The 14,110-nt window shown below is 36.6% G+C and overlaps 1 protein-coding gene across 1 annotated transcript in view; it reads right to left on the minus strand.

Annotated features, from left to right (window-relative positions):
* The window catches only part of snapc1b (small nuclear RNA activating complex, polypeptide 1b), a 30,570-nt gene that overhangs the window by 13,872 nt on the left and 2,588 nt on the right, over positions 1 to 14,110 (minus strand). Inside the window, exons 2-6 of the mRNA XM_069916263.1 lie at positions 5,173 to 5,335; positions 4,081 to 4,240; positions 2,491 to 2,631; positions 1,639 to 1,746; positions 342 to 497 (exon numbers count right to left, since the gene is read on the minus strand). Of these exons, the coding sequence (XP_069772364.1) occupies positions 342 to 497; positions 1,639 to 1,746; positions 2,491 to 2,631; positions 4,081 to 4,240; positions 5,173 to 5,300 (693 nt within the window). The 5' untranslated portion in view covers positions 5,301 to 5,335. The remainder of the gene's footprint in view (positions 1 to 341; positions 498 to 1,638; positions 1,747 to 2,490; positions 2,632 to 4,080; positions 4,241 to 5,172; positions 5,336 to 14,110) is intronic.

Consider the following 14,110-nt stretch of genomic DNA (forward strand, 5'->3'; position numbering starts at 1 on the left):
GGGTCTCTTTCCATGTGCTAGAACTCCATGACCAAGGGAGAAGCAGAGGAGCATGCCATGGGACTAGCTCAATTGTTCTTGTACAAGGCTGATAATGATTCATTGGGCAAAATGGATTTCTTCTGTCTTGTAACATTTGTGGCTTTGTGATTGCAGTGGGAGCAAAGATTTAAAAAAAAAGGATTAATCTAGATTCTTTTTCCAAGTCCCAAAGTTACTAAAATGTCACATATGAACATCAACTTCTGTAGCTATCAGTTAATGCCTTGTTTAATACTAAGCAATGTTAATTTATCTTGTACTAAATGTCACACTGCATACAACTGCATAAATAATTTTACCTTATTCTCTTGCCACTGTTGAAATTTCAAAGCGATGTCCTTCAAATCAGACACAAAATTCCCTCGAATTAAACTTAGTGCTTTATCCAGCTGTGTTTTGTTTGCAGAGATCACCTGTTTCATAGCTTGATAGTGTTCATGAACATTTGTTAATTCCTTTAAAAGAAAACATCCATTGCCAGTTAATTAACCCCTATCCTGAGGAAATTTTCATTGTTTAATAGGAAAGTCTGCAGACGTCAGGATTGTAGACAAAAGTGCAAGTCCCACAGCATCTATAGGAAGCAAGACCAGAGCCCTTCATCAAGATATAAGCAGCACCTTAATAAAAAGATGGGTGGATGGGGAGAGGAGAGGGGAAAGAGCAGGCATACAGGCAAGAGGTCAGAGATAGATATAGATGGGAGGCCATTAAAAAAAAGCTGAAAAGTGATAATGGGGAAGTGGGTAGCTCTCTAAATGGAGAGGAATGGGGTGGAGAGCTAAAGGAAAGGAGACAGAGGGATAGGGAAAGAGAGAGACATGGGGGAGGTCAATGTAAATGCCATCTGGTTGCAGAGTGCCCAGAACGATATAAAGGTAAAAAGGTTCCATTATTGTCACATAATACTACATTTAGAATGTAAAGTACATAAAATTCTTTAACTTTTGTCTACCGTAATGTAGACACTTGTCCAGTACCCCTCACAGAGACCTACAACACCTGGTTTTTCTAGGAGGTCTCCCCTCCAAGTACTGACTAGGCCTGAGCCTGCTTAACTTCCAAGATCAGACAATCATATTCAGGTTATTAGGTGTATTAGATATAGTTCCTCCAATTTGTGGGTAGCCTCAGTGTGGCAGTGCTGATGGCCATGGATAGACTGTCAGTGTCTGAATGGTATGTGAAATTAAGTTAGTTGCCCACTGGGAGGTCCCTGTTATTGCAGCAGAAAGAATGATGACCTCTGCAGATTCACAAATGAGGTGTTGCTTCATTTGAAGACTGTTTGGTGCCCCAAATTCCAGTAAGGGAGGAGATGAGGGAGCAAGTGAGGCATCTTCTGTGATCACAGGGGTAGGGACCAAGGGGGCGATTAGTGACAATGACAAAAATGGTTACATTTCCTAAATGTTCATCTTCCTAAAGATGTTGTATGACCTGCAGCGTTTCTCCACTAGATTTTCACTGTGTCCTCTCTCTCAACAAGGGTCCACGCTTCTTATAAAAGTGCAGAAGATCAATTAACCTACTATAATGACATTCGAAATTTGATCTCCAGCTTTCAGCCCAAATTATTATTAATTAATATCGTACCTCCAAAGCCTCAGTACTAATGAGTTCAGACACCAGATTGGACTTCTCTCGGAAATTTTCATTAACAGCATCGTTGGGCTTCTTTTTCCTCTTTTTGTTGAAAGTAAGCTGAAAAAAAATGAAAAGCAACTTTTTTTTCAAAAAAATACTAGCGCTATTTTTAAATTAATTTGTTCGTAAAGAGTGGCACATGGATATATCCAGTTGGTGAAAAGAATGAAGAGATATGATCTGCAACAAGACCAGAAATTGAAAAGACTTAGCATTCTTTAATGGAGCACCAGGACCAGTTCTGATTGCAATCACTGGTGTGCTGCTGGTGAGAGCTGAGAGGACATTCACTAGGGTGATGGATGACGCATTTCAGCTTTGAGGTGGGACCAGACTATCTGTCTGTTTTCCTAAAGGCAAAGAGAACTCAAAGAAAAGAACTTGGTTGAGGTGTACAAAATTAAATGGGACACATTTGGGTTGGAAAGTGAGAAACTCTTCCCCTTATCAAAGTGCCCTTAACCAAAGTGTAGAAGTTTAAGGGTAGGACATAAAAATCTTCTCCCACCACAAAGAGCTTGATTTAAATTTGAAAATCTGCTTGAGGTAGAATTAAATATTCTTAAAAATTTACAAAGTATTTAGATGTCACAGCATAGAACACTGCAGTTCATTGCTGGGCAATGGGAATAGTAATAGACGGTACATGATGGCCAGCATATAGAGTGATGTGGGCCAGTTTCCATGTTGCATGCCCCTGTGTTTATATGAAAAAGATGAGGTTAATGCTTCCATTAAGATACAGAAGGAAATTTGAAGCATTTTCATGCTTTAACAGATAGAACCTCAGCTTGTACTCACCAATGTTGGCATTGCTGTGAAATGAAAGGCTTTATCACTTAAAAGTTTTTTCAGAACATAAATGGCGTCAAAATGTTCCGCATTCACCATTTCCTCTTGGCAACTGAGCACCTCTTCCCAATTCTTCAATGCCATCCTTATCTGTAGAAATTGCAAAACCAACTGCACATCATGAAGATGTAATTTTAAATGTTCAGTTCAAACTCCATCATGGCAACAAAAATGGAGGAAAAATAGCCTTCGTCGCCAAGTTCCTCATATATCCCTTGAGCTACCCTCACTTTGGTTCCAAAGTTTGTCATAGCTGAAGGGTGGTAGTGGGGACGAGCTCCCACTGGTACACAAACCTTCCTCGTGACATGCTACTCAAACAGCCTGACAACCAAGTCCAACTCCTGGCCTTCACGTGTGGCATCGATTTTATGCCTGGCAGAGCTGTTTTCACTGACAGGAGAAGGGGAAAAAAAGGTGGGCCACTGCCACCTTGAAACAAGTTGCTCCAGGCACTTGGGGCTCATTAACCACAGAAGGTAACATCTAATAGAGGGAAATTTCCAATTTCAAACCTCTGCTGCCTTGTAGCTATACCTGCTCACAGCAAAGGCTTTGGGAGATAAACATCTGGAGTCAGAGTTCCGAAGGAATCTGACTGCAGTACCCAGCAACTCCTGCAATGCTGCTGACACCAAACTATATCAACTTCCGTCATTCCTTTGGATCTGTTATTAGCATGGGGGGGGGGGGTTCCCACTGCATGGGAAACAGATGGATCTCCTCATCAACTCTGCCCTGGTTTGGGCCCTGGAAAGACCAGACCACAGTGACTACCAGAGGTGCAGTAGCCATGGTCGTCCACGTCTGAGGGAGGCCACACAATAAACCGTCACTTTAAAGGTGAGGAGAGAAAAGGAAAACTCAAATCAGGTTCTGAGCAGCAAAACAGGAATGAAAGTTTGAATAGATTGCATGAATAGAAGTTTACAATGCCAATAGGAACACACCCATTACTAATGTCACGCAATTCCGAGTTTTTTTTGCCCCCACTGTATCAATATTTTTTTTCTGTTCTGCGTCAGGTATATTCACCACAATTACTATTTCCCCACTGTAATTAAAGCAGTTTTATTTTCTGAATCACTTATAGTATCTATTGGTGACTGTTTTAAATTTATGGGCCAGAGTTCTGGGTTCTCCCAAAAGTGGAACTAACTCTATGTCCAAAATATATCTGATAGTGGGTGGAAGAATTAATGCAAATCTGCATCGACTGTTTAGAATAATCAAAGTTCAAATTTATTGTCAGAATATACACCTGACATCACATTCAACCCTGAGATTCCTTATCCTGCGGGCGAGGCAGAATTACCACTTATTGGTAGTGCAAAAAAACTACAAAAGAAGACAAGTATACATGTAAACAAATAAAGAAATGTAACAAAATGACTGTGACATACATAGAGGAAAAAAATCAATAGTGGCAAGTAAGAATCCGGAAACTAGTCTCGGATTGAGTTTGTTGTTGAGGAGTTTGATGATTAAAAAAAAGTAGCAAAAGAAACAATCATTTTACAAAGTAAATGTCGCACATACCTTTTCTTTAGGCTGACACAGCTGTGTGTTATATAGTCCATAAAGAAGATACAAGCCTCCAAGCCGTATCTGAAAACTGTAAGGGGGGAAAAAGTATCGACTTGCAAGAGCGAGCGCTTCCCTGGTAAATTTCCTGCTGTCAACTTTGCCCATTTTTCCACTGAAAGACAATATTTATATACCACTTATTTGTGTACCTTTAGGATATCGACAAATTTAGAATCATACCTTCAGTGTTTTCATCTAAGTCACATATAAAGAGTGAAAAGTTGAAGCCCTGGCATTGATCCCTTGAGCACACCACTCATTAAATCTCGACAACCAGAAGAGTCGAAACATTGATGCCTACACTCTTTCCTGTTAGACAGTCAACCTTCTACCTGTTCCAATTAATTACCTAAAAAGGCTTTTGCCTTTAATTGCTGTAATAACATTTGAAGAAGCACCTTATCAAATACCTTCTGAGAGCACAGAACATCTACTTTTCTTTTTGAATACTTTATTTATAACAGTACACCTACTGGCTCGATTTTTATTCAGAAATGTCTACACTGTAACTGGTCACACACGATTTCTCAATTACAAAAGAGTCCAATACTGAAATGTACTCAGTAGGATCATTAACCATGGTCATAAGAACACAATAAATGGGAGCAGGAGTAGGCCACCCTGCCCATTGAGCCTGCTCCGCTATTTCATGAGATCATGGCTAATCTGATGACAGGCTCATCTCCACCTGCCTGTCTTTCCCCCATATCCCTTAATTCCCCTGCTATGTAAAAATCTATCCAACCTTTTCTTAAATACATTTTTTTTCTGAGATGGCCTCCTCTGCTTCAATGGGCAGGGAATTCCATAGATTCACCACCCTCTAGGGGAAATCTACTACCCCAAATCCTGAGGCTATGTTCCCTAGTTCTAGTCTCCCCCACCAATGGGAACAACTTACCAACCTCAATCTTATCTATGCCTTTCAGTTTTTTTTATACATAATCTTCATGACACTGATTTGATCACAATAAAAGTGTACAACTCACACCTTTGGAAGTATAGACCATAATCACTGTATTAACAGGTATAAAAAATTCTTACTAAAAGATAGTTGACAACTTCATGTCTCGCCAGATAGCAGAGAACTCCTCATAACGCACACTTTCAGTCTGTTGAAAGCGCAAGAGCAACCTCTCAAAGTCAGTTTTCAAACCAGCTGTTAATGTCATGGTCCCTCCTCTGAAGCTCTTCAGACTCAGATACCCTAAGGGCAAATAAAGATTAAAATTAAACAAATTTGAAGATGAGGAGAGAACATCAATATTTGTACATATGCAACCAGTTCTCTTTCAAAAATCACATTAAGGAGGTCTTTGGAAGGAGTCACGAGATGGAGTAGTGGCCGGTCGGGGAACTCCAGCCCTCTCTGGAAAAGTAAAAAAAGACAGTGAAAAAACAAAGGCACAAACACAAAAACCAAAATAAAGTGAAAGTAAAGGTGTGGAGAAAATGGCAGCGAAGAAAGAAAAGCCAAAAGGAACGGGAAGAAGAGAAGAAGAAAGGACGTCGGAAGAAGTCCTGTACAAGGAGGCCCGCCGTGGAGAGAGAAGCCCGCTCCCTAAGGTCAGTTGAAGCCCCGAACTTGGGATTACAAAAATGGCTCACAGAGCCACACAAAAGTGCGCAACCGCGCATGCGATGAGCAAGACAAAAATAACACTGACGGGAGGGGGGACCAGCTGAGGAGTCGATCTCCACAGCTGAAATTGACAACCACAACAAAGCAGCAAGACGAAAACATAGAAAATAACGAGAACAAGAAAGAAGAGAGTAAAAAGAAATCAAAGAAACAACAGATGACCAACCCAGAGGAAGAAGACCAGCAGCAAGACACTTCTAGTAAAAATAAGACCAAAAATACCCAACAAAATAAAAGAAACAAACCAACAAGAAAACCAGAAGAGACAGAGGTAAAGGACACAGATCCTGGAGTGGACTCAGAAGAAGAGGAAGTACACAGAGAAATTAAAGATGAAGGGAAGGGCAAGTACATGGATATATTTTTTTTAAAGAATATATGGAATCAGTAAAAGAATGGCAATCACAAGAATTCAGTGAAATAAAAAGAAGAATAAAAAGTACAGAAGAAAAAGTGAATAGATTAGAGATGATCATGACAGATATAGGAAAAAGAGTGGACAAGGTGGAAGAATGAGAAACAGCCATAGAAATGGAAGTAGATGACTTAAAAAAGAAATGAGAAGAATCTGATAAAAAAAAGTTAGAGACACAAGAGCTGTTAGCTCAGAAGATAGATATAATGGAAAATTATAATAGAAGAAACAATATAAAGATAGTGGGCCTTAAGGAAGATGAAAAAGGCAAGAATATGAGAGAATTTATAAAAGAATGGATCCTCAGGGTCCTAGGAAGACCAGAATTGCAGGAAGAAATGGAAATAGAAAGGGCACACAGAACATTAGCCCCTAAACCACAACCACAACAAAAACCAAGATCCATTCTAGTAAAATTCCTAAGATATACCACAAGAGAAAATATATTGGAGAAAGCAATGAGGAAAATAAGAGAAGACAAAAAACCACTGGAATTCAAAGGTCAAAAAAATTTTTTCTATCCATATATAAGTTTTGAACTCCTGAAAAAGAGGAAGGAGTTTAATGCAGCAAAAACGATCCTATGGAAAAAAGGATATAAATTTATGCTAAAGTTATTCCAGGGCAGCAAAACAGACTATTCTTGGATCCGGAGGAAGCACGAAAATTTGCAGAACAACTACAAAACAGACAGAGAGATGAAGACATGAAATGAGAACAAAAATGACCACAAACTATATGTATGTGTGTATGTATATATGTATAAAAAAAATAGAGTATAGGTGAAGAAGGGAAAGAAAGGGAAGAAAGGAAGTATGGGGGGAATTAAGAGAGTGACCTTTGTTATATATGAAGATTAAAATCTTTTCTTGGGGGGGGCTGGGTGGGGAAGAATTACGGTCACTGCGAAATCAGTTGACGCTTGCGAGTGAATTCGCAAATCCAAATGGAGAGGGGAGATGTGGTTGCCCGACAAGGGACAAAGTGCAACTCAGGAAGGTGAGGGGATAGTGGGGTTAAATGAATTTTAGATAGGAGAATAATGGAAATATTTTATGTTTCAGAAATGTTGTCTTATAAGGTGTTCAAAAAAAGAAAGCAGAAATAGATAAGAAGGAAAGGTGATGATGAGGAAATGGAAAGGAAAGATAAACAAAATATGAAGTGGCTATGTTGAACTATATGACTTTTAATATTAATGGAATACATAACCAAATCAAAAGGAAGAAACTGCTAAATTTACTGAAAAAAGAAAAAATTGATATAGCATTCGTACAAGAAACACACTTAACTGAAGTGGAACACAAGAAATTAAAGAGAGATTGGATAGGGCATGTAACAGCAGCATCATATAATTCAAAAGCTGGAGGAGTAGCTATATTAATCAGTAAAAATATACCAATCAAAATAGAAGAGGAAATAATAGATCCAGCAGGGAGATACATAATGGTAAAATGTCAGATATATTCAGAACTCTGGAATTTGGTCAATATATATTCACCTAATGAAGAGCATCAAAAGTTTATGCAAGATATCTTTTTGGGTTATGGATGAAAGTGGAAAAGTTTAGGGGAACTTCTTCAGACATAGTAGTGGGGGTGTAGAACGAGCTTCCAGCTGAAGTGGTGAATGCAGACTCAATTTTAACATTTAAAGGAAATTTGGGAGAGGTTATGGAGGGCTATGGGCTGGTTGCAGGTCAGTGGGCTGAAGCAAAAAAAAGGCTAAGCACAGACTAGAAGGCCCAAAGAAATAGGCCTGTTTCTGTGCTGTAATGTTCTATGGCTCTAAATGATGGGATTATAGTTTAAACCCTAATTAGTCTTTTCTTTTGTTTTAAACTTTATTTAATCGTTCAACAAACAAATAATATATGACATATGCAGCAATTAAACATGAACATGAACTTTTTTTTAATAGAAAAAAAGAAAGAAAAGAACCCCCTCCCCCCCTCAGCCAACTCTCCTAAGGAGAGCCATAAAAAAAGAATATTAAAGAAAAAGTTAAATATACATATTAAAATCTAGTCAATATAAATTGAAATGTAAATATTCTGAGTATAACAGCCACATTAATTTAAAAATTATAATTATCATGCAAAACATATGTAATTTTTTCCATTATTAAACAATATTTCCTCTCATTATGCCATCTATTAATATCAATCATATTTGTATCTTTCCACGTACTAGCAATACATTTTTTCACCACGGATAAAGCTAAATATACAAAAGCAAGCTGGAACTTATCTAATCCCAAACCTTTCAGATGTTGCAAACTATCCAATAAAAATACTGTTGGATCTAAAACTATTTTAATCTTATATGGGTATTCTAAAAACGATTGAATTTTCTTCCAAAAAGATTGTATATGTATACATGACCAAACAGCATGAAAAAAAGTTCCAACTGTATCACCACATCTAAAACACAAATTTGATTCACTAAAACCATATATTTTTTAAACTTTTCAGGTGTCAAATATAATTGATGTAAAAAATTGTAATTAATCATTGCATAACGTGCATTTATCAATCTAGATACACTATCATAACCGATATCTAACCAATCATCTTCAGAAAAAGTAAAACGGGGGGAGTCACGTGATGGAGTAGTGGCCAGTCGGGGAACTCCAGCCCTCTCCAGAAAAGTTAAAAAAAGACAGTGAAAAAACGAAGGCACCAACACAAAAACCAAAATAAAGTGAAAATAAAGGTGTGGAGAAAATGGCAGAGAAAAAAAAAGCCAAAAGCAACGGGAAGAAGAGAAGAAGAAAGGACATCGGAAGAAGAAGGTGAAGGCCTTACCTGTCCGAAGAGGCTTGCTGTGGAGAGAGAAGCCCGCTCCCTAAGGTCAGCTGAAGCCCCGAACTCGGGACTACAAAAATGGCTCACGGAGCCAAGCAAAAGTGCGCATGCGCGATGCGCGACTCCTCACACATGCGCGACGCACAAGACAAAAATAACACTGACGGGAGGGGGGACCAGCTGAGGAGTCAATCTCCACAGCTGAGATTGACAGCCACAACAAAACATCAAGAGGAAAACACAGAAAATAACGAGAGCAAGAAAGAAGAGAATAAAAAGAAATCAAAGAAACAACAGATGACCAACCCAGAGGAAGAAGACCAGCAGCAAGACACTTCTAATAAAAATAAGAAGACCAAAAATACCCAACAAAATAAAACAAACAAACCAACAAGAAAACCAGAAGAGACAGGCAAAGGACACAGATCCTGGAATGGACTCAGAAGAAGAAGAGGAAGAACACAGAGAAATGGAAGATGAAGGAAAGGGCAAGACAATGGATATATTTTTTTTAAAGAATATATGGAATCAGTAAAAGAATGGCAGTCACAAGAATTCAGTGAAATAAAAAGAGTAAAAAATACAGAAGAAAAAATGAATAGATTAGAGATGATCATGTCAGATATAGGAAAAAGAGTGGACAAGGTGGAAGAATGAAAAACAGCCGTAGAAATAGAAGTAGATGACTTAAAAAAGAAATTAGGAGAATCTGATAAAAAAAAAGTTAAAGAGACACAAGAGCTGTTAGCTCAGAAGATAGATATAATGGAAAATTATAATAGAAGAAACAATATAAAGATAGTGGGCCTTAAGGAAGATGAAGAAGGCAAGAATATGAGAGAATTTATAAAAGAATGGATCCCCAGGATCCTAGGAAGACCAGAACTACAGGAAGAAATGGAAATAGAAAGGGCACACAGAACATTAGCCCCTAAAGCACAACCACAACAAAAACCAAGATCCATTCTAGTAAAATTCTTAAGATATACAACAAGAGAAAATATATTGGAGAAAGCAATGAGGAAAATAAGAGAAGACAAAAACCCACTGGAATTCAAAGGTCAAAAAAATTTTTTCTATCCAGATATAAGTTTTGAACTCATGAAGAAGAGGAAGGAGTTTAATGCAGCAAAAACGATCCTATGGAAAAAAGGATATAAATTTATGCTAAAGTATCCAGCGGTACTTAAAATAGTTATACCAGGGCAGCAAAACAGACTATTCTTGGATCCGGAGGAAGCAAGAAAATTTGCAGAACAACTGCAAAACAGATAGAGAGAGGAAGATATGTAACGAGAACAAAAGTGACCATAAACTATATGTATGTGTGTATGTAGGTATATATATATATAAAAATATGTATGGGTATGTGTGTATGTATAAATTTAAAAAAATAGAATATAGGTAAGAACTAAGAAGGGGAAGAAAGGAAGTATGGGGGGGGAATTAAGAGAGTGACCTTTGTTGTATATGAAAATTAAAATCTTTTCTGGGGGGGGGCTGGGTGGGGAAGAATTACGGTCACTGCGAAATCAGTTGACGCTTGCGAGTGAATTCGCAAATCCAAATGGAGAGGGGAGATGTGGTTGCCCGACAAGGGATAAAGGGCAACTCAGGAAGGGGAGGGGATAGTAGGGTTAAAGAAATTTTAGATAGGAGAATAAGGAAAATGTTTTATCTTTTAGAAATGTTGTCTTATAAAGTGTTCAAAAAAAAAGCAGAAATGGATAAGAAGGAAAGGTGATGATGAGGAAACGGAAAGGAAAGATAAACAAAGTATGAAATGGCTATGTTGAACTATTTGACTTTAAATATTAATGGAATACATAACCAAATCAAAAGGAAGAAACTGCTAAATTTACTGAAAAAAAAATTGATATAGCATTTGTCCAAGAAACACACCTAACTGAATTGGAGCATAAGAAATTAAAGAGAGATTGGGTAGGACATGTAACAGCAGCATCATATAATTCAAAAGCTAGAGGAGTAGCTATATTAATCAATAAATATGTACCAATCAAAATAGAAGAGGAAATAATAGATCCAGCAGGGAGATATGTAATGATAAAATGTCAGATATATTCGGAGTTTTGGAATTTACTCAATGCATATTCACCTAACGAAGATCAAAAATTTATGCAAGATATTTTTTTGAAGATAGCAGACACGCAAGGAATAATAGGAGGGGATTTCAACCTTAATTTGGATTCAAATATGGATAAAACTGGGAAAAAAATTAACAGAAAGAACAAAGTAACCAAATTTATAATTAAATCGATGCAAGAAATGCAACTTTTGGATATATGGAGGAAACAACACCCAAAGGAAAAGGAATATTCATATTATTTGGGTAGACATAAAACGTACTCAAGAATAGACCTATTCCTGTTATCAGCTCGCATGCAAGACAGAGTTAGGAAAACAGAATATAAAGCTAGAATATTATCGGACCACTCACCCCTGATATTGACAATAGAGTTAGAGGACATCCCTCCAAGAATGTAGAGATGGAGATTAAACTCCATGCTACTTAAAAGGCAGGATTTTAGATAATTCATTGAACGACAAATTAAAATGTACTTTGAAATAAATACGGAATCAGTGAAAGATAAGTTTATACTATGGGACGCAATGAAAGCGTTCATCAGAGGGCAAATAATAAGTTATGTAACTAAGATGAAGAAGGACTACAATCAGGAAAGAGAGCAGTTGGAAAGGGAAATAGCAAATATAGAAAAAGAATTAGCAATGAAGGAAGACACAACTAAAAGAGAATTGGCAGATAAAAAAATAAAATATGAAACACTACAAACATACAAGGTGGAGAAGAACATAATGAAGACAAAACAGAAATATTATGAACTAGGAGAAAAAACGCACAAAATTCTAGCGTGGCAGCTTAAGACAGAACAAACTAAAAGAATGGTATTGGCATTAAGGAAAAAAGACAAGCAAATCACATATAATCCAACGGAAATCAATGAAAACTTCAGAGAATTCTACGAACTATATCAAACTGAAAACGAAGGGAAAGAAGACAAAATAGATGATTTTTTAACTAAAATTGAACTACCGAAATTACAAACAGAGGAACAAAATAAATTAAGAAAACCATTTGAAATAGAAGAAATACAGGAGATAATAAAAAAAACTACTGAACAATAAAACACCAGGAGAGGATGGATTCCCAATAGAATTCTATAAAACATTTAAAGATTTATTAATTCCTCCCCTTCTGGAAGTAATCAGCCAGATTGATAAAACACAAAGCTTACCAGATTCATGCAAAACAGCAATAATTACAGTAATACCAAAGACAGGGAAAGATCCACTCGCACCAGCGTCATATAGACCAATATCTTTACTTAACACAGATTATAAGATAATAGCTAAACTATTAGCAAGCAGATTAGCCGACTATGTACCAAAAATAGTAAATCTAGACCAAACTGGATTTATTAAAAAAAGACGAACAACAGACAATATTTATAAATTTATTAACTTAATTCATGCAGTAGAAGGAAATAAAGCTCCAACAGTAGCGGTTGCTTTAGACGCAGAGAAGGCCTTTGACAGAGTAGAATGGAATTATTTATTCAAAGTACTACAAAAATTCAGCTTACCAGAGAAATATATTAATTGGATTAAAGCATTATATAAGGGGCCATTGGCGAAAGTGACAGTAAATGGATATATATCAAAACAATTTAACTGAAGCAGATCAACAAGGCAGGGCTGCCCACTATCTCCCTTATTGTTCGCGTTAGCCATAGAACCACTGGCAGAACTGATAAGAACAGAAAATAAAATAAAGGGATAAAAATAAAAGACAAGGAATATAAAATCAGTTTATTTGCAGATGACGTTATAGTATACTTAACAGAACCAGAAATATCAATAAACGAATTACATAAGAAATTGAAGGAATATGGAGAAGTGCCGGGGTATAAGATTAACGCAAATAAAAGTGAAGAATGCCAATGAATAATGCGGATTTCTCAAAATTTAAGAAAGAATCACCATTCAGATGGCAAACGCAAGCAATGCGATACCTAGGTATATAAATAAATAAAAACCTCGGCCATCTATATAAACTCAATTATTATCCACTAATGAAAAAATTACAAGACGACTTAGAGCATTGGAAAGACTTACCACTAACACTGATAGGAAGGATAAACTGTATTAAAATGAACATTTTCCCAAGGATACAATACCTATTTCAGGCATTGCCAATACACTTGACAGAGAAATTCTTCAAGGAGTTAAAGAAAATAATAAGGAAATTTTTATGGAAAGGGGGGAAACCGAGGATAGCACTAGATAAATTAACAGAATGGTATAAACAAGGAGGCTTACAACTGCCAAACTTTAAAAATTATTATAGAGCCGCACAATTAAGATACCTATCAGATTTTTATCAAACAAGGGAAAAGCCAGATTGGACTAGATTAGAACTAGATAAAATAGGGGAGAAGCTACCTGAACGTATATTATATAAATGGGATGAAAAATTGGTACAACGTAGGAATTCTCCAGTATTACATCATCTGCTCAACATTTGGAAGAAGATTCATGTAGAAAGGAATAAAATAAATTACCAACTACCAAAACTGACGCAAAATCAGTTAATCCCTTTTACAATAGATAACCTTTCCTTTAGAGAATGGGAGGAAAAAGGGATCAAAAGAATAGAGAATTGCTTTTCACGAAATAAATTATTATCCTTTGAACAAATAAAGGATAAATATAATATAAATCACGATACAGTGTTGGCATACTACCAACTGAAATCCTACTTGAAGGACAAATTGGGAAGCAGTCTGAGGTTACTAGAGGGAAGTAATTTTGAATATGTGATTACAGACACAATGATAATCAAAAAATTTGTAACAAACATGTATATTAAACTACAAGAAAAGGAGAATGAGGAAACAAATGGTAAAACTAAACAGAAATGGGAACAAGATCTAAACATAAAGATAAAGAAGGAAACATGGGAGAAGTTATGCTCAGGAACTATGAGAAATACAATAAATACGAGGTTATGTATGATACAATATAACTGGATACACAGGTTATATATTACACCTCAAAAGTTAAATAAATGGGACCCAAG

The sequence above is a fragment of the Narcine bancroftii genome, chromosome 2 (genome assembly GCF_036971445.1).
Source record: "Narcine bancroftii isolate sNarBan1 chromosome 2, sNarBan1.hap1, whole genome shotgun sequence".
Classification (NCBI taxonomy): domain Eukaryota; kingdom Metazoa; phylum Chordata; class Chondrichthyes; order Torpediniformes; family Narcinidae; genus Narcine; species Narcine bancroftii.